This window comes from Sparus aurata, chromosome 20 (genome assembly GCF_900880675.1).
Source record: "Sparus aurata chromosome 20, fSpaAur1.1, whole genome shotgun sequence".
Taxonomy (NCBI): Eukaryota; Metazoa; Chordata; class Actinopteri; order Spariformes; family Sparidae; genus Sparus; species Sparus aurata.
In genome coordinates this window covers 26518446-26543645 of record NC_044206.1, presented here as the reverse complement: position 1 = coordinate 26543645, position 25200 = coordinate 26518446, and the positions used below count along the sequence as shown (strand labels likewise).

Below are 25200 nucleotides of genomic sequence, written 5' to 3'. Positions count from 1 at the left end.
CCGAGGATCGTGTAAACACAAATGAACGCGCCTCGGGCCAAAACTGGGATGACATATTGGTTTATCTTGTGCAGATCTGAGCCCTGCTGGGATTATCTTGTTTGTTGGCTCCAGCTTTGATACCAGTAAGTCATTAAAAACCACAAATTCTAGAAGTCACACTCTATTTATCCCCAAGAAAATTCATTGAGCATGCATGGTGCAGACGTCAGAAGGCAAATTCAGGTCAGCCGAGCATGAGACGGCAAACAGTAAAGAGTGTTTAACAAGTCATGTCCAGTAACTCTGCAGTCGTTTCAGGTTTTTATTGGCTTCAGCACCAATCAGCTGTGATGGAGCAACTCAGTTAGCAGATAAATGTCAGACATGTTTATTTCTGCAAACAAAACAGATGTTCAAACTATTTCTGTACGTACGACTTCACGTTTCTCAAGGCTCAGTTTAAATTTTGGCTTAAAATAATTGGTTTTATCGCCTGTCGCATGTCCGGAAACGTCCCAAAGTCTCAATTAACAGATGTATTTTATTTTATTGTGGCCCAACTCCTTTTTGGGTTTTGAGTCTGGGTCAGGTGGGGTTGATCGGACGGGTCACAGACTGGACTCACCTGGAGACACCAAGAGTGTGGCCAAGAGTTAAGAGTAAGTAAAGTTAACATACGTGAATGACATATATGCGTTTCCTACGTTATAGACTGGACAAAGTGATTTTAACCCAAAGTTTGATCTTTCTGTGAACCACCAATCGACTGTTCAGCCTCCTTAATAACAGTCCAAAGATCATAATACGTCTGATATTAGACCTGTCTGACCAGATGTTGCATATTGATTATATAAATAATATTTTGAAGCTTAATGCCACCGACCAAGCTGCTGTATCTGACGGGTTAGGAGAGTCTTCTACCCGCCCTCCATCAGTAACTGCGTCTCCCAGTCAGTCTTAGATTTCTGGTGTATTGTGATGACTCTTCTTCTACCTGCCCTCATTTACCGACTGCACAGAGTCTTCTGAGAACTCCCAGAGGAGTCTGAACTTGTTGCATTAGGTGTGTGTAGGTGGAGAGAGCAGCAGCGCCATGATAAAAAAAACAGGAATATATTTTCTGTCGAGGCAAAACTACATAAAAGTCTAACCTGTCAGCTTCAGCACTACTTCCTCCTCTTTTAATTGTCTCTCTGCGTCTCTAAAATTCCTTTTTTTTGACCTCATGAAGACGAACGGCAGCGCTGTCAAACTGAACTCTTAACACCATCTTAATCTGCAACAGTCCTGCGTTTCCATCCTTCACTGAACTGTTCTCTAGTATCAGTTCAACATGATGGTTACTGAGCTCTTAATCTGTCAACTCAAAGAGACAGGAAATGACCTCACACCTCATCTATCTATTAATTAGTCAATCCATCCAGCGGGAACAGTTTTATCAACCAGATTCTGCACATCAAATGACTCGCATGGTGTCAAAATAACAAACTATTGAGTAAATCATCAAACACACTCTCCTCATCTCTTAAAAGACGGACGCTGAATCGATCTGTCGACTTAATCTCCTTCGGTAGTTTGAAATCCAGATGTTAGAGGACACGTTGGTGCCACGGCAGATCTGAAGAGGCATCGATGGCCTCTCATACGTCGAGTTTAAGACCAATAAACTCAGCAACGTGTTTCCGTTTAAATAAAATAATCCCACTTCAAATTGTGCTTATGAAGCCCAGTTAGTCACAATCATCACAAGCGTCCAATCAAAACTAGTACATGTGTTTAAACCAGTGCCAAACACGAAGTTGTGTCATCTCCAGTTAAACTTTATAAAGGTGCGACGGTCTCATATTAACTCCGGATGTTGAGCTGTGGTACAGAACGGTGAGCCAGCAGCAGACGTGATGCCATCAGGAGGCTCATTATTCTTTACCAGCCTCACCTTTTCTCCGTTCCTTACAGCCAGCGGTGCCAACACCACCAACAACTGCCGGCGCTGCCCACACACTTTTTTTTTTATTTTCCCATCGACAGACCATTCTCTGCTCTGGCCTCTCGTGCCTTTCATCGCCTACAGATATTATTTGCCAGCTGGGTGACTGCCGTTTTAAATAAAGGGAATTGTGGTTTTGATCCCGGGCTGTTAACATTTCGAGCTGCCTCTGGCTATCGCAGTAATAAACCTAATTGTCCCTGCTGTGGAAATTTGGCAAAAATCAGACCCCTTTAATTATATCAAGTGTTTAGTCACCGCGTGTGTGTGTGAAGTGAGAACAATCTGCTGCCTTCCAGAGAGCCGGGCCGGATCAATGGAGTCTGGCAGCACCACCTCTCTCTCCCCTCACCTCTGGACGAACTCCTGGACCCGTCCTACTCCAACGCTCTCGGTCAGCGGTGGCTTTAAAAAGACAGAGCGCTACATTTATGTCGCTGCTCAGAAATGACAAGCAGATGGCCCGCTGTTGATCTATCATGGCTCTGAAGCTCTTACCGCTGTCAGCCCGTCTCCAGTTAGCCGTGATGAAGAGGAGATATGGGCCCATTGCAGATCCTGCAGTCTAACAGCACCTTGATGTAAATTCCCCACGTATGAGTGAGTCGGGCCGTTTGGGACGGGCCGTTATGGCTGTTGGTATTGACAGGTCGGGATTTATGGGGCGATGGGTATTGGACCAAACGGAAGACAAAGACAAGAGAGGAGAGAGGAGGAGGAACAGGAAGCGCTGGACGGGTCTGTCTGATGATACAGGACCGACACAGCGACACGCAATCAGGAACAGAAGAAGAACCTCGAACTCAGAAACACGCGGAGGAAATGTTCTGATTGTTCTCATCTTGTACTCCAACATGAATGTTATGTTGACATCTTCTTTGCCTTCAATTTTAATCTGTAATGTTTTTTTCACATGTTAAAAAAACCTAAATTGTTCCATTAATAAAAAAACGGTCAAAACTGTGTCGATCCGGTTTGTTAAATGTGAACATGTTCTGGTTTCTCTCCTCTGATAGGAAGGTTGAAAACGAAACAGGACATTTGAGGACGTCCTCTGAGGCCTCAGGAAACACTGAATGACATTTCAACCATTTTCTGACATTTTAAAGACTCTACAACTATTAATTAACAATGAAACACCCCTGGTGTTCTGTACAGTCCTCAACTATTAACTCATGTTAACGCTCACATTGGTTTCTATTCGTGTTGTCGTCAGTATTAATATTTATTCTCCAGTTGCAGCTTCGTTCGTCTTCTCTACGCCTGAATAACTCTGATAACGTTCTGCCTTAACAAACAGCAAACAAAACCTTTAAACTTTATCTTCTAATCTAAAGTCTAAACTTGTACATCTCAGTGTGTCCGTGTTTCTCGGTGGTGTTGAACGTTAAATATCGACTTTTTTTAAGGTACTGTATCAAAATAACGTTGCGAGTTTCTTTTACATTTCCAAATGTGCTCCAATAAAACTAAAGACCCATTCAAAGTCCTGGTTGAGCTGCAGGATACGATCAAAAACTCACACCGCAGTCATTTAGACGGATATTGATCAATACATGATTAGTGGGAACGATCATTTTTACGTCATGATTTTTATTCAAACTTTGTCTGAACCCAACAAACATGTTTTGTGACCAGGAGGAGGAGGTCCGTCTGTCAGGACGTCTGCAGCTCTTCAGTTACAAACCCAAAAATCTGCAGCTTCTTGCAATTTTGATAATGTCTTAATTAACTGATTAATTGTGCAGCCGTGCCGTCAGGACAGAAAATGCTCAGCGGCACAAATTGCCGTGTCAAAGATCACTAAATTAGCATCTGAACGCAGACTTTCTTCATCTCTGCGAGTCAATCCATCGTGATGAGCCCATTTTCTTTTGCCTGTGTGGGCACTTAAGTTATATTTTTAATTAATTATGACATAAAGTATTCAAATTTATTCGCACGCGAAAAGATGTTTGACTTCTGGCTTAATTCAAATGAAAGGCTGACATATTTTCACTTATAAAAGACCTTTATATCAACGTACTCGTCAAAGTGTTTCAGATAATATTTAATCTTCTCGATACCGTTTGTAATTAACGCACATCACGAGGAAGAATTCGCTTGCCAACGACTGCTTCAATATAATTATTGTGCAAAATGACAAATTATAAACTCGAGACGTCTTGAAAAAGACGCCACTCCAACTGAACTCCTCGCAAATATTCAGAGCGAGAGAGAGCTCGGCAGCTGAGTCATGTGAAAGATAAAGAGACGTGCAGGAGGTATGTGGAGGCAGACAGGTTCGACTGAGCAGAAGAAGAAGAGGAGGAAGAAGAGGAAGAGGAGAGGTAGACGAGAAGAGGTGCAGTCCAACGGAGACACAACCTGACAGGACGAGTCTCGCTCGGGGGAGAGAGACTCCTGCAGACTCCCTCAGACGTGCAGCCGGGTTCCCTCCCCTCCCTCCTGACGGCTCCCCGCGGATTAATAACACGCAGCGAGCCGAAGGAGTAAAAGCCTCCATCACTGAAAAACAGATGGCACTCTGAATTGAAGATAATTTAGCTGTTATTATATTGTGCCATCGATAAACTACAGAAAAAAAACAGCTAATGGTGAATAATTGGCCTGTGAAGGAAGAGCAAAGAATACTAATGAGGCAATTTTCTGTGTTTCAGCCGGAGACCTCGGCTGCTCTCCGAGCGTGTTCGTAGACAAAATGAACTGCTCGAGTGGCTGCGTTCACTTTGGAAGACTTTGTATTTCCATAAACGTGATGTCAGCCGCCGTAAACGTGTCACCCTCTCTTACAAAATGATTGCCGGAATCAAAGTGGAGCCCATTACAGGTTACAGGAGGATTTACAGGCCTGTTTTAAGACCTTTGCTTACAGGACTGTTAGGGCATTAATGAGCAGTGCATCTGCGTTTATGAAATATTGACTTATGAATTTAAAGTGGACGCCCGCTAAGAACATGCCACATAAAACCTTCTGACACGATGCCAACGTTTCCACTGACAACAGATACTCTGCTCCCCGGCCGCCTGCAGAGGAGATTAACGAGGATGTGTAGGACCAGAGAGAGCGCCACGTATCACATTATCACACCATATAAAAGAGGAACATCAGGTCTGATCGTCATCTGACATCAGGTTATCTTCTTCTTCACCCCGGAGGAGGACTCAGAGGAAGGTTAACACCCTGTTCTCTTTAAACCTCCGTCTGTTTTAAGTGTTTCAGATCTGTGCATTCCCTCCAGAATGTCTCCTATATCAGAGCACACAACAACATCCTGATTTAAACTATAATAATACTTTCAACCCAATCAACAGAATAAATGTTTGTCAAGTACGTTTCTGCAGAACCACAGATGAGCTCAAACAACGCTGTGCGTTTCTGCTCTGGTCAGATTTAAGATTTAGACACATGAGGATGATGAGCGTCACAGATTGACTTCAAATAAAAGACAGTAATGAAAAAAAAAGCCACACGAGCGGTTAGAAATGTCCGTCGGTGTTCTTAAAAACATCCAGTGGTGTGACTCGAACTCCACCTCCTGATGTTACAATCAGTGAATATTCACATGATGTGAACGTGACACAGCAGGTTTGGTGCTGATGTTGCAGAATCATTACATCCTGGATCCTCCCCCAGACCATCAAATGTCGCTGCTCTTCCTGTTTACCAGAGCGACATCTTTAAATCACTTCTTTTGTCAAACCAACAGTCCAAAATAGAGAGACTGCCCACTTACTGTCACAAATGACAAAAGAAAGCAAGTAAATCATCATATTTAAGAAGTTGGAACTGGTAGAAGTTTGACATTTCAGCTCGGAGGAACGATGGAGACGCAATCTGAACCCATGAACGTGATTCAAGTGGCACCTAGAGACGCTCAGACACAGCCAGCAGAACTCGCATCATCAAACCGCAACCAGTCTGTCTGTCTGTGTGTGTGTGTGTGTGTGTGTGTGTGTGTGTGTGTGTGTGTGTGTGTGTGTGTGTGTGCTGTGTGCGTGGCAGTGAAGCGGGAGCTGCAGCTCGGCCCGCGGCTTCGTCTCTCTGTCCTCGTGGATATCGTTCATCCCTTCTTATCTCGCTCTCGTTCCTCGCCATCTTTCATTTTCTCTCCGAACCTCTCAGACGGGAGGATTGAGCATGTGTGTCTCCGTCTGAGGAACATGCTTTCTATAGAGTACGCATGCTTATTCCACCCACTGACACTCGCACACACACACACACACACACACAACTCTTCATCATGACACAAATCAGCGGCTCGAGAGTCATTTGGTTTCCTTCAGAGAGCTGCCTGAACCCGTCACTCGATCCTCGCCGTGTCTTTCTGTCTGCACAGTCCCTCCTCTCAGATCATTATCATGTTTACAAGTTTGACACGTCTGCATGAGTCCAGGTCTCACTGATGGGCGTGGTGTGTGACTGACAGGTGCAGGCAGATGTCCAGTGCTGCCTGAAGGAAAATGGTGGCAGATGGAACAACAAGGTCCTAAAAAATAAAGAAGTAAATTGCCATCTGACGACCATGAAGACTTGAGCTCAGCTGATGAACAATAAAATAAACAGGAGCTTGTTCGATGCTCAGAATAAGAAGACATCTCTGAGGAGAAGGACAGAGTCAGGACACTTGAGGAGTGTGAAGTCGACAGCTGCCGCGCGTTAAAATGTGTGAAAGTGAATGTGACAACACTTTCAGCTGCATCTTAATTAAAGTGTATTTGCATTATCACCATCTTAGATGCTCAGGTTACATAAAAGGTTTGCTTAAAAAGCCCCGACAGTGTATCGGCCTTCAAATCCTCACACCGCTGACAACGGCAGGAGATCAGAGAGTGAAGTGATTACAGGCGGCTGTCTGGAGGAGAAAACAGCAAACATCAGAGCTGCGAGTCCTCGACGAGCAGAGATCACACGGACGATTGACAGTTCGGATTAGAGGCACTAAAGCAAGAACAAAGTCTCTAAAGTCTTTCCCTTTTTTTTTTAGGTGCTTATTTGTCTGGAGCGAGAAGCAATCGAGTCAGAAAGTTACAGCAGCCGACGGAGCGTCTGACACGATGATACGGTTTACATCATCCTGCAGGGGGCGGGGCATCAGAGGGAACGCCGCTGGGCTCAGCAGACGGGTTGTTTCAGGCGGTGAACACGATACGATCGAGCCCTGAACTCATCAACCCGTCTGTGAACACGATGCGATCGAGCCCTGAACTCATCAACCCGTCTGTGAACACGATCAGAAGTGATGAAGCTCAGTAATTCAAAACTGTCTCCAAAGTCATTCTGCTGTCAGACTGTTAGCCCGTTGTTAGCATGTCAGCCTGTTAGCCAATTTAGCTTGTTGTTAGCCTTGTTAGCATGTGCACCTTGTCGCAAAACTACAATATATTAATTTCTATTTGGTTGCTTAAGAATGACACTTGAATGAAAAATTAATTAATTCCAAACGCATAATTACAGTCGCTCACTGTAAGAATCAGCAGTCGAGTACTGGTGTTTGTTTACACACACACACACACACACACACACACACACACACACACACACACACACACACACACACACACACACACACACACACACACACTCCGATCAGTCGTCACTGTGTGTAAACCTGCTGCTGTGGGACAGATGAGGCCAATTTGTCTGCTGGGATCTAACAGCAGGAGCTGTCACTCAAATAAATACAGACAGGCAGACAACACACACACACACACACACACACGCACACACACCAAACCACGCACACACACCCAGATCGTATCAAGTTGTTTGGCATTAACAGGCATTATAAAACTTAACTGTCATCCTCTCTGGCTGAGATAAGAGCTGAAAAATGTGTGTGTGTGTGTGTGTGTGTGTGTGTGTGTGTGTGTGTGTGTGTGTGTGTGTTCTAAGTGTGTCTCAGTGTGCGTATCATCCTGTACATCCTCACTTTGTATCTCATATCATTGCCGTCGTCTGATATTGATATTCTACATTTTCCAGCTGCTCTCTTTGTTTCTCTGAGCTGTAACTTCTCTCAGTGATTCTCCAACAGGACACGTAAACTTTCATCTCCTCTCCTCCTGAAGGTCGTCTGCAGACAGCGACCCAGAGAAGGTTCAGTCAAAGAAATGTCAGATCTGATCTATACGCTTTTTTTTTTACTCTTCATCTTCAGTAGCTCGTATATTTCTCAGTGCTTCTGTGTCCTCTGTTAATATTGACCATCTGTACATTTCTGGACACATCTGGACAGTAAATGAAACATCTGACCTCACCTGTGTTTCACTGGAAAACACCTAAAATAATAATATAATAAACGGCTGTAACCTGTTTAACAAAAAATCAATATGGAAGTCTAAAACACACAAGCACGTCTTTTTAAATACAGAAATAAATTGTTTTACAAGTTTTCGATGCCGTTTTTTGAAAAAACTAATAAATTCATCTATTCTCAGATAAAATAAATGTAAAAATTGTACTTTAAATGAGTCCGACTGAATTAAATGACGTTTGGCTAACGTGAAAAGCACAACAAACACAGGAGAGTCAGGCGTCTGTAAAATGGTTTTGGTCTTTGAGGGTTCACCACATCGAATACTAAAGACCAGAACACTGTGAGGAAACAAAGTGAGAGAAACATGGAGAGTAAGAACGAAAGAAAACAGGCAGAAAATCAAAAAGACGTAGAGAAAGAATGAAATACAGAGAAAGACGGAGAACAACCCGGTGAAAGTGAAAATCTACAGAGACAACGAGAAGTAAAACAAGCCGAGAATGTAAAAAGAGGAATGAAGTGAAAATGAAGAACATGACATTCCTCCGCCGACTCCCGAGCCGAGTCATTTCTCCTCTAATTAGACAGTAATTGAGCTGAGCCGGACACAATCATAATAAGACAATTAGCCTAATTTGTTTGAATTGAAAAGCCAATTAAAGAATAAAGTGAGCAGTGTAGGAAAGTTCATGAGATTATATCCGTGTAACGAGCGAGCGGGTCGCAGAGTCGAGGCTGAAGGCAAACAAACAGCAGCGAGCGGGACGAGTCGACAGGAAATCCAGCTGATACGTGTTAAAAGGATTAGAGCTGCTGGAGAAACAGCTTTCTGTCTTAGCCTCTTTGTTGAAAACTCCAGGCATGTAATCCGAACGGATTGGTTTGACAGATGGTTTCAGTGAGATTCTTCCTTCGCAGGCTGAAGTGTTGCGTGTCTGCCTGCGTGGATGAAGAGCTGCTGCTATCTGGATAAACAGCTCCGCTATTGTGACAAAAGAATCTGTGCGCTGAAAAGAAACCGGAAGAAAAACAGCGAACGAGCCGCCGACAGTCAGACGCTGCTGATGGGATCCTTCACACAGCAGACGGACGGACGGACGAGGACGGACGGAGCCGGTTTCATCTCACTTTGGATTTCATTTTAATCATCGATGGGAAACTATTTTAATTTAGCTGCTTACTTTCAGTCAACAAGACCGTCGCTCGGACTACTAACTCTGATTTCCTCTACGCAGATGATACAAGATGCACTCACAGTCATCCAGAAAGAATAAAAGTCAAATTATACAAGTTAAATCAAAGGGCTTCATATATACATCAATCTTTACACATTTTTATCAACTCAGTTTCCACAAACATGTGTTCCCTTTAACGTTTATAAAGGAGTCTCAGGGTATAACATGTTCCCCTGTACCAGGAAATGATTGTGTTCAAAGAGCTGACATTGTAAATTAAAACCTCAATTATAATACTTATACCTGAATACATAATAATTATCATATTTACATAACCAGCTGTTCAGTTTCCGTATAACTGTTCAGTAGATGCGACGCAGGATTTCAAAACGTGGCAGAGAGATAAAGGACTAACAGCAGAAGCTTTCCATGGAGCAGGTAGGAGAGACTCACCTGTGCTGTCAGAAGGTGGAGGTGTGGCTGTAATTAACCAGGAGGACATGTGGGAATTAATCTGACAAAGGGAATCTAACAGGAAGATCCCCGATGACCACACGGTCCGGACGGAGCTTCTCTTAGACGCCAGATCAAACAAAAAACAGAAAGAAAATGTGGGATTTAAAAACACGCTGAGGGGAAAACGAGCGCTGAAGTCGTCAGGATCAAACCAGCCTGATGTGTTTCTGTCAGATCAGCTGACAGGAAACAACTGCAAGTGAGCTGCTCTTGAACCTCTGCCACACACACACACACACACACACACACACACTCGTGGCAGGGTGTGAATCCCTCTCTCATTACCCATAATCCACTACAGTGCGGGCTGTCATCGCCGTCTCTGTGGACCGAGGATCATGGGAGCTCTGAGAAAAGGTCAGGGCGAGAGAGAAACCAGCTGGACACACACACACACACACACACACACACACACACACACACACACACACCACACACACACACACACACACACACACACACACACACACACACACACACACACACACAAGCTGTCATCTAACCAACCTTGCACCAAGATATATTGATCACAGTCTCCCCCTCCTCCCTTTTTTCCCACTCTTCTCTCCCTCACTTTCTCCATCTCCCCTCCATTTTCCTCCCCTCTCTCCTCTCTCCATCTCTAATATCCCTCCCTCGTTCTCTATCTGACCTTCTCTCCTCTCTCTCTCTGTATTTAGAAAGCATAAACCTTCAATTTAATTTAATTCCAGGCACCTCAGATCGAGGCCACTTTCACCGACATCTTTAAACATGTTGTTTATTTCTGAGAGGGAAAATAAAAAAATGTCGAGGTTTGCTCGATGAACATTTCTCAGCACGTAGAGACGTTTGGGAGAGCATCACCACATTCTGGGGAACATCAACTTCATCTGTAACGTATTTCTGTCTGTAATTAAACATCAGGCGTCTCTCAGTTCTGTGTGTTTTGCTTGATGGAGTTGAGGGACGAGGTTGTGACCAGCCAGCGAGCAGGAAATGGAATTAGATGACGTTAGCGTCGTCCGGAGCAAAGAGCAGCAGGCTTTACACCTCGTTAACATGGATCAGGCTCCGACACGAACCAGAAGTGTGTCCGGCTCTCTGCAGGGGACTCAACCCGATGACCTTTAAAGGACTTAAGATCCTCTGTGTTGTGAAAGTGGAGATCTGCTTTCCAAAGTCGTTAAAAACAAAATTACTGGTTGGATTGTTCATCAATACTAATTAGAAATGAGTAATATCTGTTGGCAGCCTGCTGACAATGACATCAAATAAACTCTGGCAGCTCCTTCCTGCCGAACAGGAAGTCATCGCTAATGTTTCCAAACTGTGTCAAATACATAAAAAAGCCACAGAAGAGATGAGTAGACGAAACTGCAACGTCAAAGATCTGAACTCGACCAGATGTTTCTCTGCAGAGCGGCACGTCAGACGAGTCTGTGCTGACAGAAGCAGATCTTCTGAGCCACAACATGTTGTTTTCCCAACGCTTCCTGAGTCTGAACCTGAGCGGACCGGACTGCGTTGTCACAACACGAGACTGAACATAAAGAAGCATAAAGCTGCAATATATACAGATTTATCTCCGCCGCACAGCGAGGAGCCAATCTGGATTTCGAGCGTGTACGTGAGCCCGCATCAGCGCCGTGACGAACACAATTATGCTGTCATGTGTGCTTTTAACATCTTTCCTCTCGGCCTGACTTTAATCAATGCAATTTCCTCCGCACACTTCAAGTCGTGCTGCTAATGAGGGACTGCGAGGTTTTTATTTATATCCGTGACAAAAGGTTCAGAAGTCAACAGGCTGTTGTTTGGTGAGTGGCTGCTGGAACACGAGCCGCTAACCAGCGTGATCTGCACTTAACGGAGTCACGACGTGATTATCATTTTAATGAGGCGCCGTCACAGACGCACGTGCAGCCTGAGGAAATTGATTTTTACACTTTTAACACTACAAATATGATTTTCACCATTAAACACTGTGAAGAAGTCTGCAGATATTCATCCTGATAACACTTTTCCCTCAGTTCACTTCACTTTCAAACACTCATGTGATCCGAACACACAGACGGGAGCCGGATGCAGAGATGCAGATGTGGCTCACCTCGAGTCCGGACTTCAGGGAGAGGTCTGAAGTCCCACATCACAGTGACGGATGCTGACGAGCCCTCCGGAGCAAAATAACCAATTAACTCCTGAGCTGATTAAAGTGAAGGTGTTCTCCAGGACGACCACACCGTCAGAGGTGGTACTTGTTTTTGCCACTCACAGCCAGATGTTGTTAGTCCGAATGATTCGTGCAGAGAGACAGAACAGTTAAATCCTTCAACTTTGACCAGAAACACTCGAGAAGTCTCGCTCTTATTGTATCTCTCTGCACCTCCGTCACACAGATGTTGGTCTCATGTGGTCAGGATGCTTTCACCTCAGCCCTCTGGCCTCCTGCTGAGGCGTCTAATGTCGCTGATGTTACAGCAGAACAAAAACTCATGATTTCAGACGGCTTCGTAATGAAAGCTCCAACCACCCGCCTCCACTCCGGGCTGTACAATCAGCGCTTTAAGTGAAAAAACCTTCCAAGAAACTGAAGTGAAGTGTGTCATCGCACTCGCCGCGTCGATACCTGTTAACACGAGCCACTCGGAGATGTCCGGCGTACTCGGGTTTCCCGCTGTGGAGGAGGTTTGTTCAGGTGGCTGATTATTGACGGAGCGATCGCACATGATACAACAACAACCCTGCTGTCATGTGCAGGATGTGTTACTGATCACTGAGCAGGCGGGAAAACTGAGGAGCTCCGCAGGAATCCATGTTCACTAACACGTCTCACTGTCAGCAAACAACGACTCTGAGCTCATTTAAATATAATACACAACAATATTTCTACTGTTTCCTCGATTATCTCGTTATTTTCATCGAGTGTCATCAAACATCAGCATCTCCGTCATCCCCACATCCACATCTTCACCAGCATCGTCTTCATCACAACAGATATATTAATATGCATTAATGATCATCATTGTCTCAGTCATCTTAATCACAACAGGGATCTCCAGCTTCAGCACGCACATAATCAGCAGCAGCATCAACTTAACATTCATCAGCATCATTATCAATCTCACTTATATCTATTATCATCACAACAATCATCTTCATAATCGCTTTAATCAGCATCCTCCAGCTTCAGCTTCACCCTCCACACCATCGCCGTCCCGTCTGGAACATAAACACATTCATTCTGCATCAGATTAGCTCTTTTCACAAGCCGAGAGGCCCGCCAGCCTCTTTGGAGGCAATTATATGGAAAATTACAGCTGGACTCAATGCAGCTCGACTCAGTGCTTCCCCCTAGCTTCATCTGCACAGAACAGATCAGTCCAGCCAGAGAGAGAGAAACAAAAAGTGGAGTGAGTGATAGAGAGACTGAGATAGAGAGAGTCAGTCTCAGAGGAGACGATAAGACAGAGGGAGGAGGAGGAGGAGAGGCTGCGAGGTGCAGCATCAAAGAGCTCCAGCGTCCTCCGAGAGCAGGAACACAGCAGCCAGCAGCCGGGATTTAAGAAACGTTTAGCAGGTCGATACACCTGGGTCATTAGCTGTGAGGATACTTCACCAAGAGACAGAACCAGAACCACCTATAGATTAACAATCCAACACACACACACACACACACACACACACACGCACAGGCTGCAGCAACAACAAATGTGCAGGAAGCTCTGCACGCAGTCACAGGGTGTGAACACGGCGCCAGGCCTTACCTTCCTGCACCGCCTGGAACGGGTTGTTGGGCTCGATGAGTTTAATAGAGTGTGTGATCTTCTCGCTCTGCAGGATGTCATCACTCAGACTGAGGTCAGACACGGCGAGCTGGAACACCTCATCGTCCCGCACTGCGTTCTCCTCAAATATCGCGCCTGGACACGTGGAAACAAGGAGAGGGAGAGGATCAGTGGATCAGCAGGAGAGGACCAGAACCTCTGAGATCCTCCAACTGCAGCTGAAACTAATCATTAATGTGCAGATCGTCTTCATGTTTAACCTGTTCGTCTGCAAAATGTAAAAAAAAACTAAATCCCAGAACCCAAAAACGTTTCATTTACCATCAGAAATGACAAAGAAAATCCTCACATTCAAAATAATAACAAGCCGAGACAAAAGAAATCAGCTCCATTATTCTCCAACAATCATAAAGCAGCAACATGTGTCCTCCTGACAGACTGACAACAATACATACAATATATTCAGTAAATATTATAAAATATAGAAGAGCTGCTGTCTGTGACAATGAAGCTGCTAATTACCTCGAGGTGACAATTAGCAACTATTATCTTCACATACACGTTAACAAGGCTGAGAAACACGATGTCAGATGAAAGAGTGTGTGAAGATGGATGATTGAGGGAAAGAGAGGACGGACACGGGACGAAGGTCACGTGATTGTCTCCCTGTTAGTGCTCCAGTCCTCAGAAGGTCTCCATAGCAACATCATCATCATCGTCATCATCATGCTAGAGCCCTTCATCTTTCATCAGTGACAGAACACAAAGGAGACGTTCTCCTGTGACACACACACTCATATTTAAGTTACTGTCAAACCCCCTACAGATGAAGACGGGGAGAATTACCCCAGACTTCCTTATAAAATCGCTCAATTTTGTGGGTTATTGAGTAAAAGTAATTTTATAAACTTTGAGAAGCAATGCATTTAACACATTCTTCATTATTTTGGCCTCCTTGTAAATTCGGCATATGTTAACGCCCTGTTTGAAGCACTTCCTGCAGCCCGTCGGCACCTTTAGTCCCCTCACCCATGCTGCTGTCCTCAAGGCCGCCATGTTAGTGCAGCTGGACGCATGTTACCTGTTCAGACTGACACCTGCGGGTCCTCTGACAGCTCTCATGGCGTCCTGTCAGGATGTTCGGCTGCTAATTCCATAATGAAAGTGGCACTTTATTAATCCAGTCATCTCACACGAAAAGTTGTCTGTGTTTCGTCCACCTGTGCTGATTGATCATGTGATCAGACATCAGGCGCGTTCAAGTTGACCTCCTGCTGCCTGACTGCATCAGCGAGATCTGCTGGCGACAGCAGGGGCGGGGCTACAAACGCTGCTATGAAGTCGGACACTCTCTCTTCCCGTAGACGTGACGTGACTTGGCTGAGCTTGCGGTGTTTGTCTTCTTCGTCGGCGAAGAAGTGGAGGAAATTAAAATTCCATTAATGTTTGATTACAATCAACAACGACTGTGATCAGTTTTCTTACCTGATGCTATGGGAACTTTGCTGGCCTTTTTCTCATATTAGTCCCCTTCGGAAATTATTCAATCAGAGATGTTCAAAATATTAGTCAACCAAAACATTTGGGCTGAGGAAATAGAGCAGTGGAACTGCTGCTGTGTTGCATGCAGACGACCGGAGATCAAGATATATATATATATATATATATATATATATATATATATATATATATATATATATATATATATATATATATATACAGTTCATATTTAGAGACATGTGACAGCTTTGTCACAATAACAACTTCAAATTTGGATACTTTGTAATTGCTTCACTTCAAACGGTCACTGTACAGTGGCTCATCAAGAGTAGATGAAGAGCCTAAATGTTGTCTTACTGTAAATGATCATGTTCTGTTTTCCTTGTAATGTCACCATTAAATACATTTGAACTTTGTCTATCTGGTACATTATAGTAAGTCTTGCACAATAACAATACAATTACAACAGTTACTCATTATTATGATGACAACTGTGCTTTGGTGCATCATGATTAAATCACAGCTGAGGGGAATTTGCTGACTACATTTAACAAATAAGCAAAACTGTAGACACATAAGATGAAGCATTTTCTCATAGCAACATTTCACTGAATGAATGAAATACAATAATCAGAACAAATGACTGAATCAGATGCCTTGTCCCGCTGCACCATCTCATCACACACAGAACAGCTCAGGATAATTCTTTGTATTGTTAATGTGACGGGAACAGAAAGGGTTAATTGATAAGAGTGGATAGTACAGATAACACTGGACACAGCAGTTAACCACTTCTCCATCATCACCCTAAGCTGACAGAACTGAGCAGTTGATTGACGACATCTTTCAGGGTTGTTGCGTTACATGAAGGATTTTATAGGTTTATTCATGGTGACTATCCCATAGGTGCGGCCACACGGCTGCTACTGATCTGAAAGTATTTGATATTTGAGTAGAAAAGAGGCAGAGGCCTTATGGATATGGAAATTCATCGAAACACACGTCATATACTTCAGCGTAGATGAGAGCCAATTAGGGCAAAGTCCTGACGTCATGAAGGTGGGTCTGGGGTCGCGCAGTACCTGGAGAGCAACTGCTCACCTGCTCTGCAGCAGCCTCGCTCCCGCGATAACTTAAGGTCATGTGACATCAGATGCGGAGCAGAAACCACTCCCATCCAGGTCATCGTGGACACATTTTAACCAGCATGCATCACGATTTAGGCTGCGCTACCCTGCCTGATCTTGAACTCGCCTATCATCATCCTGCTGCTCCCCAATCAGCCAATCAGCAGCTGCCCTCAAAATCACATGAATTATTTTGACTAAAGTAGCAAAAATGTATGATTAAATATAATATGAACAGTCTGTGTAGAACTTCCTGCAGTAAAAAGATTTTATATTCAAAAATTACAATTTCATGTGTAAATCTGATAATTTAAACAAAAATGTCAACATGTCAAAACAATTTTTACAATTTCCATATATGGAAATAAATAAACAGAAATGTTCTGTGGACTATGAAACTGTGGGAGGAGTTTTACATTTGTGGGTGGACTGTTCCTTTAAATGGACCTCGTGGTGGCATTATGTGCTCGAGTTCTGATGCCAAGGTGAATAATGAACCTTAAACCTCAAACCAACATGGAGGAGCGGTTCTGTAAGAGCTCATAATGAACACGTGAACAGCCGCCTGCTGATGAAGACCATGTGATGAAGAGCAGGTGATGAAGACCATGTGATGAAGACCAGGTGATGAAGACCATGTGATGAAGACCATGTGATGAAGACCAGGTGATGAAGACCATGTGATGAAGACCATGTGAAAGCTCCAGTCCTGCTGTTAAAGGACCCAGAGAGGTGATGTGTGTGTGTGTAACTCTGGTGAGAAGCTGATGAAACCCGTCCAGGTCGTCTCTGATTGTAAGATGAGCAGCAGGTTTCTAACTGGGACGACTCCATGAGCAGAAATTGATTTCTTGCGATTGGAAAGACAAAAACGACGGATGAGAAAACAACAAACGGTCGACTTGATTAATTGAACTTTCTTTTGTGTGTGTGTGTGTGTTCGGACAATTTGTCATGCACAATTAAGAAAACCTTTCCTATGAGCGAGAATTCAATTTGCCGGGCTGCTTGTGCTCGTTCAGCTCACGAGGATCCAAATGAACTCCGCTCTGCGCCAACATCCCCATCGTGGATCTGAGGGTCTTCCTTTCGCCCAGCAGCGAGCGGACGCTGTCGAGTGTCTCAGCTTGATCATTCAATCATCCAGTTTTTTGAAACTGCAGTCAGTCAGGCGTTTTCAATTAAGACTGAGTCCTGCTGCAGCCGTCAGAGACACGGTGAGTGGATTGATGTGAGGTTTATATTTCTCCTCTCGGCTGCAGACTGCGAGCCTCAAACTCCAACAGGTTTAATTAATAATGATGCTGAGGGTGGAGGAGGATCGCTCCGGACCCAGCGGAGCCTCTGTGAGCTCAGGATCGAACCTCCGTGAGTTTAACGCCCCTGAGAAACGCTCCTGCAGACCGTCTGCTGGAGAACAATAGCTAAACTAAAGGATCAGTTCGTCCAACTTTACACAAACATCCATCAGGTAGTTTGGGTTTCATTTCTCCAGGTGTCAGGATATCTATCTTCTGCCTCCACCTCCACAAAATGGAGGTGCATGACAGTTAGATTACGGTGTTCATAAGCTTAAGATATATTTCAAATTTAAAAAATACGATGGTGAGTTCTGTGGATTATTACTGTAGAGAGACAAGGACGCCGTCTGTGCCGACAGATAATGTTTGAGTCTTTGTGTGTGTTCAGTGCTGAGAGCAGCAAACTGAAATATATTAACCTGCAGTGTGTTGGGGTGGAGGAGGAAGTTTCACAGACAGATAAAAAAAAAAAAAATAACAGCAAAACATCTGGAATAATACAGACGGACTCCACGAGGAAATATGATTCTGTCATTTTGGATATTTATTAATGAGGCATCAGGATCTAATGTGAGCAGCTAACGAGTCTGCAGAGCTCAGATACGTCTGAGGGTGACGTGAAGCTAACACAGCATCTCAGGTTCATGTTACTTCACCTCAGGAGGTGGTGTTACTACAACACACCAGTCTATACATTTAAGGACACCTGGAGACATTTCCAACCGCTCCTGATGAATCCAAAGCAGCTATTTTTCACGACACCATGCATACTGTAATTACATCATTACAGAAACATGCAAAATGTTATTTTTGTATTAAAACTCAACCGTCCGTCTCCTTCATGCAGCAGCAAGTGAAAACAAACGCTTCTGCTTCCCTGAACTAATCAGCAGGTCTCTTACACATAAAGACATCATGTTGCAGTTTCATGACGAACTCTGATTGTTGCGTGTAGTTGTGGTGTTATATTGTCTGTGGTTGTATTACATGAACACACTCAGACCTCGACAGCAGTCTGTACAGAAACAACAGTGTCAAGAAGCTCAACTTGACATTTTCGCATATAAATTGCACTTTATTTAAACATTTCCTCTCGCCGCATGCATACGCTCCGAGTCCTTAAGGTCAGATTATTGAATTTCCGGCCGAGCTGAATAGTTAATAAATGTCACAGAAACGGGGAAACCTGTTGAGGCTGGAGAATAAATGTGTGATTTGGAGAGTTTGGCCTTTTCAAGCGTATTTGCAAACATTCCTCCGCTACACGCGGGGTGGGAACTTCACACCAGCCGGCAGCCAAATGCAATTTATTTGCCGCTGATGCAAAAACAATGTATTGTTGCTGCTGAGTTCATCGGGCCGCCTCGTCTCTCTGGCAGGAAATCAAGCGGCGGTCCGAGGCTTTGGGTCTCACAGATTCAGCAGGCTGGAGAATCGGAGGAGGTGTTTTGGTTTACTGGAGGATTTATCTGTCCTGAGATCCGTGACCGCGACCTCTGGACCAGAAAAGCTTTACTGAGGCCGCCGGGTCACAATATTCTCACATTTTTATTATAAACATCTGCAGCTGAGAGTTTAGTTTCTTCAACAGTGAACTATACGTTTTGCTGAAGTGGCTGATTTGATTTTGGAACAAACTTCAAACAAACTGTATGTATCTAAAATCCTGTGTTTCTTTTATTGCTCAGCAGATTCACTGTATTCACACACATTTGTACCCAGCAGACGGCTCAGGGAAGATTTATTGTACGCTGGAACTTCTTTCTGGGGGAATAATCCTGATGAAAACTGGTGAGATTGTATTGTGTTGATTATTTCTGCAGCACTGAGCCCAAGAATAAAAAAAAACTTCCCCAAGGGGACAATAAAGTATATCGTATTGTATCTGAAGTAACCGGGTCAGAGGGAGATGCAGCTGTTGTTGCTGTTGTTCTGTTGTGTGCTGCTGTCGGGGCGGTCGGTGAGCATCTGTGGCTCGAGGTGTCGAGTCCATTCACACCTCCATCACATCCGTTACAGCAGCCTGGTCAGCTGTCAGCGCTGTACATGCATCTGTAGTGCAGAGCCGGATGGGTCACACACAGAACTTCTCCTCCAGAGACCTGAACCAGGTCCCGTCTGTGACCGAGAGTCAAGAGCGATTTGTTTCTAATTAATTAAAGTCACGTGTCTTGAACATTAACACATTCCAGGTCACAGCAGCCACATTAACTACAGTCATGAAGAGGGAGAGAAAGTATCCAGACTTCATTATAAAATCACTCAATTTGTTAATTTGTTGAGTGAAAAGAAACTTTATAAACTTTGTGAAATGCTGTTTTTGACACATTCTTAATTATTCGGACCTTCTTGTGAATTCGGCATACGTCATCGCTGCAGAGCCATCAGCACCTCAAGCTCCATCATCCGTGCTACAGCGGCACATGGAGCGTCACAGTTTGAAGCTTGAAGCCACCGACGGAGCTGCTGTGAGGACGCTCGTCTGCAGCTTTTTAGCTGACTGAGTGTGAAGACTCAGCAGCAGAGCCCGTCGCAGAGAGAGATCACTCACTGCTTTAGTTTCAGAGCAGTGCGGAGGCGAGCGATGGTTTCAGCAAACATGTTACAACACTGTTGTTTGAGACACTGACAGGTCTGCAGCTCCTGGTTCAGTCCGACTCCACAGACGGGATTTTTCTCTCTCAGGATTGCGAAGAGAACCAGAATATTATCACGGATACTTTACGTCTCTGACAGGCTGCAACGAGAGACAAATTTGCTGTGCTGTTGTAAAGATGGACTCTCATCCTGACTTCGCCCGGTGGAGAAGAAATCTGAATAAAGAGACTGTCAGTCATCTTTACTACAGAGTTTACAAAAGGCTGTCGTTCACAAGAGCTGCTCAGCAGGCTGACAGGGAGGGACTTTACTCACTGACTGTTTCACCTGCTATCACCCGTCTGATGCCATCCTCACCTTCCTCCGTTCATCACTCTCCTACCGAGGAGTTAATCAGCGATACAGGACGTACCGTTTATCTCACGAGCTGCCCGTGTGGGAAATCACTGGTTGGTAAAACCATCAGGGAATTAAAACACATGTAGCAGAACGCTGGAGTCGTGTTAGACGCAAGAACACAAATTATTCTTCGTCTTTAGTTTTGACTTTACAGAGAGAGAGAGAGAGAGGTGCTGACCTGGAACACTTCCCGTCTGGATAAGAATACTAATCGTGAACACAGGACTCTGAAGTGACCTGTTTTCACATTAATAAAGTCCAGAACGTGTGACGCTACTCAGACTGCAGGAAACCTTTTTCAAACTCAATTTTAAGATTTGTAAAATGAGTGGCCCAGTGACTGTGATGTTGTGCGTCCGTGTGCAGTTTCTCATTAATCACCATTTTACCTCCGAGCGTCATATTATCATTTTTTAAATATGAATCAAAAGGTCATGAACACTGCAGCTGAATTATCTCTCTCTCAGATCATCACACCTTCCTACCAAGTATTAAATGTAATCAGAGTAGCAGTGAGGCCTCGCTGGTGATCAATAGATTCAGACCATCGAACAGGTTTTCACTTTCCAAACGAACACACTCGTCTCAGAAGGACAACAAAGATCCAGAGTCTCTTCTTAAGATCGTCATAAACTTCAGTCTGAGTTGAAGTCAGGTGAAGTGTCAAAGTTCACAAAACAGCGAGATGGCATCACATCATTAAAGGGATATTCTGGTGTAAGTTTAATCCATGGTCTAAATCACCGTGAAACTGTGTTAGACTCCCTCTCGAGAGATCAAGTTAGCAGACCGCTAATTTACGGAGTTTTATCAACCTCAGAAACGACCGCACGACAACAATACACTGCAGTAAATGGATCCAAATATAAACCGCCACCAAAAAGCCACAAATAATGCTCAGAACAGCACCAAACTTCAGCAACAGTACAAATAGGGTCTCAGCACATAGTCCGGGGCATCTAACCTCCGCTAGCTTAGCTGGATTTCTACTGAAAAGCTGACTAAATTTACCACTCTTCTGCAGCAGCTTCCTGTTGACGGGAAGTCCCGACGAGTCGATTACCGAGTGCAGTAGAGTTCCGCGGCTCATGGATGAAAATGTATGATTATGACTCCATGGAAAAGCAATCAAAGTTCATATGTGTCTTACCTGCCAGTTTATAACAGTTATTATCGAGAGCGGACAGGGAAAAGAACGGAATTGAGCATTTCTAACCGCACTCGGTAATCGTCGCGTCGGGACTTCCCCGACCCGGAAGCTGATGGAGGAGATTTGAAATCTGTTTTTAGCTTCCCAATAGAAATCCAGCTAAGCTAGCGGAGGTTAGATGCCCCGGACTATGTGCTGAGACCCTATTTGTACTGTTGCTGAAGTTTGGTGCTGTTCTGAGCATTATTTGTGGCTTTTTGGTGGCGGTTTATATTTGGATCCATTTACTGCAGTGTATTGTTGTCGTGCGGTTGTTTCTGAGGTTGATAAAACTCCGTAAATTAGCGGTCTGCTAACTTGATCTCTGCAGGGGGGTCCTACTCGGTGTCATGGTGCATTAGAACATGGTTTAAATTTACACTGGAATATCCCTTTAACTAACGACATCACTGTTTCTATTGGTCAATCACGCAAAAGTGCAAAACAAAGCTGTACAAACTCTGACGAAACTCTCTCCCGCTGTTGTCGGTCAGATACTGTGAGGAATAATCCTCCACATTCAATCTGCTTAAACCCCCTAAATTATTCTGATCCACAGCCAGAAGAGATTTGAGAACTTAAATGAATAATGCAATGCTTTAAAATGTACAAAACACGAGCTCAACAACAAGATTTATAACGTCCAGGCTCGTGGACGACGTCCCCCCAGAGTCCAGGAGAAGCGCCGGGCACATGGCGGCTTTACAGCGGAGCTATTATCATAATTAAACATCCAAAGAAGTGAAGCTGCAGCGCCGTGACCCGCCGCAAAACAACAAAGACGGTGGGAGGAAACCACAGAACAGCTCAGCAGCCTGGTTCACTGTTTGTGTATTCCTTCAGTGTGAACACAAAATGTGCTCCCCCGCCGTCAGACGCCATCAGCCGACAGACCGAACGCTGCAGAAATGAACCCGCCTGGAGCTGAACGCCATCCTCAGCCGGCGTCATTTAGGAAGCCACGAGATGTGAGCTCCTTCTGTCACGCAGCCAATAATCATCACAGAACAACTTAATGCAAATGAAATGTGCATCTGCTGAGATTACCTACACGACGGGCCGCTGTGGCGCCAACAATTACGTACAAGACTCGTCCTAAAGTAACATGATGGATATTAAGAGCCGATGAGCCGCTGCAGCTGCTCGACTGCTGAACATCCAGCAGCACCGACGACAGAACCTCAAAAGTTTAAACGAAGCCGGCAGCAGCAACACACATATCATCAGGGAGTGAGTCGCACGGTGGCTTCAACACACCAGCAGTAAGAACACGCTCATCATTAAAACGCTCCAGCTGGCAAACGTGAACACAAGTCTTGGCTAAAAGTTTAACTTCAATTCATGACTGCGTCTCAGCCAATCAGAGTGCACGGACGAGGACATGTGACAGCAGCTCACTACAGCCTGTTTGGATGAAGAAATAGTAAAAGAGGAAAGAAAAACAACCGGCAGAGGAACGAAGGATTACTGCACTGAAGTGTGTAGTGGTGAGTGTTAAAGGAGCAGTACGTAGTTTTGGGGAACAAATTTCTAATAAATTGAATAAACAGACGACACGATCGACTGTTTGACTTTGTTTACATGTGGCCGACCCTCGAATGGAGACCGTGTGAGGATCTCATGGAGGGGGAGGAACAGTGGAACACGATGTGCATCATCAACTCATTTGCTGCAGAGAAAAGGATTATTGATATATTGATCTGAAACGTAGACCAGTTGGTTCAAAGGCTCTACTTAGGGACGGCCAGGCTGATGGGGGTCAGAAACACTTATAAACAGATATTCTAAATCCAGGACTCGACCAGGAAGCACATCTTACAGTCTAATGACGCTCTCATGTTCATATTCGGAGGACGAACCTCAGTCTCACTCGTCACTTTAACAGAATAAATCCAATTTAAAGATATTCAGTCGGAGCACAAACACGGTGTTTGCAGCTTCAGTATCAGCAGCATCTCTCAGAAACCTGTTATCAGTCCCAGAAGTTTCCCTTCTCCTCCGCCCACTCTGGCTTCCCTCTCTCTCTGCTTGTCACTGTGAATTTGAAGCAACACTAACGTTTCTTCACGGAGCGTCTGATTGACCTCGCGGGGTCAAACACTCCGCTACACGCCACGTTTATTCAATCCAGCGAACCAGGCCGCCCGCCGCATTATGTTGGAAAGATGGCTGCTCCCTGTGCGTGTGTGTGTGTGTGTGTGTGTGTGTGCAGGTGGTGGAGGTAAATGGCCTGGCTGAGACTTCACTCTGAAGGTGCGGGAAGCCTTTTGCGTTGTTCCCTAACTGGGTTAGTTTATCTTATTTAGCGGCGGGGAAAGAAAAGGCCGCAGCTGTTCATTCGCTCTGCCAGCCGACACAGATTGGATTCCTGCAGTTCGAGCTCGCCTTTTCCTAAAGCAGCCTCCCCTCCCTTCTGCTGGCCGCTCCGCCAATGCCGTAAATCATCCCTCATCGGCTGCCTGGCTCATGGGATGGGGTAATCTCTCCTCCTCAGGCTGCTTATGAAAAGTGACTTGCTACCTGCTGAGCCTGAGGGGTGTTTAAGGACCCTTATACAGGTAAAACAGCCCATAGGGGACGAGAAGAGCTACAAGCCCGACCCGTTCAGCTCCTGAAGGCCCAAACCGACTTTGTTTGCAGTGAGCTGATGCAGTTTCTTACTAGATTTTGGTTGTTTTTGGGTCACAAAAGGCTCTGAAACAAGTCATCTATGTTAGAACAGCTCTTTAAACCTCACATTTATATATTTCTGTCATCCACCGTGTACAAACTCTCCCAGGAGAATGAAGCTGACGGCAGGTCCGGCCCGGCTGGCAGCCCAGCTGGACTCTCTCTGCTCTCATGTCTCCATTAAATATTCAATGACTGAATAAACTCATGTTGCTTCCTGTGTTGTTCTTGGTTGGGACAGAGCAGAACAGGAATTATCTGGTTGTCTTTGCAACAGCACCAACAGCGGGTCCCTAAAACTCCTGAAACTTTGCAGCTTTTAGTCCTTTTTTTCACAAACGACGCAGGTAAAATCAATAATCACATCTCCGTCCCGACCGAGAAAACTGGAGCCAGACGGACAAAAAGTCGATAAGACCTGCAGCCTAGACAAAATACCGTCAGCAGCATCCTTCATTTCAGGTTTCATTCAGACCCTGGATCAGTCTTAAGATCATGTGAAGGTGCTGGATGAGGCTGAGCTCAGTTTGTTCCACACTAAACACTAAAACACACAGATGGAAACAGTTTTATACCACTGACTGCTGGGTGATAATGTATTCCAGCACATGTGTCAACAGTTCAGCATCATCTCAGACTCTACAGTCTGCAGGAGTTTGTGTTGACGTTCGACAACCTGCTTTTCGTAATGATTTCACCTCCTCCTCTCTGGACAGACTTGTTCTCACG

General features: G+C 44.7%; 1 protein-coding gene across 3 annotated transcripts in view; it reads right to left on the bottom strand.

Moving 5' to 3' along the window:
- LOC115571190 (glutamate receptor ionotropic, delta-1-like) overlaps nucleotides 1-25200 on the bottom strand; it is a 418849-nt gene that overhangs the window by 388357 nt on the left and 5292 nt on the right. For 2 of the 3 annotated variants that reach the window (XM_030400350.1, XM_030400349.1), the window contains exon 2: nucleotides 13667-13822. In XM_030400350.1, the coding sequence (XP_030256210.1) occupies nucleotides 13667-13822 (156 nt within the window). Of the gene's footprint in view, nucleotides 1-13666; nucleotides 13823-14768; nucleotides 14898-25200 lie in introns of those variants that run through there. The other variant, XM_030400351.1, reaches the window with a different exon arrangement.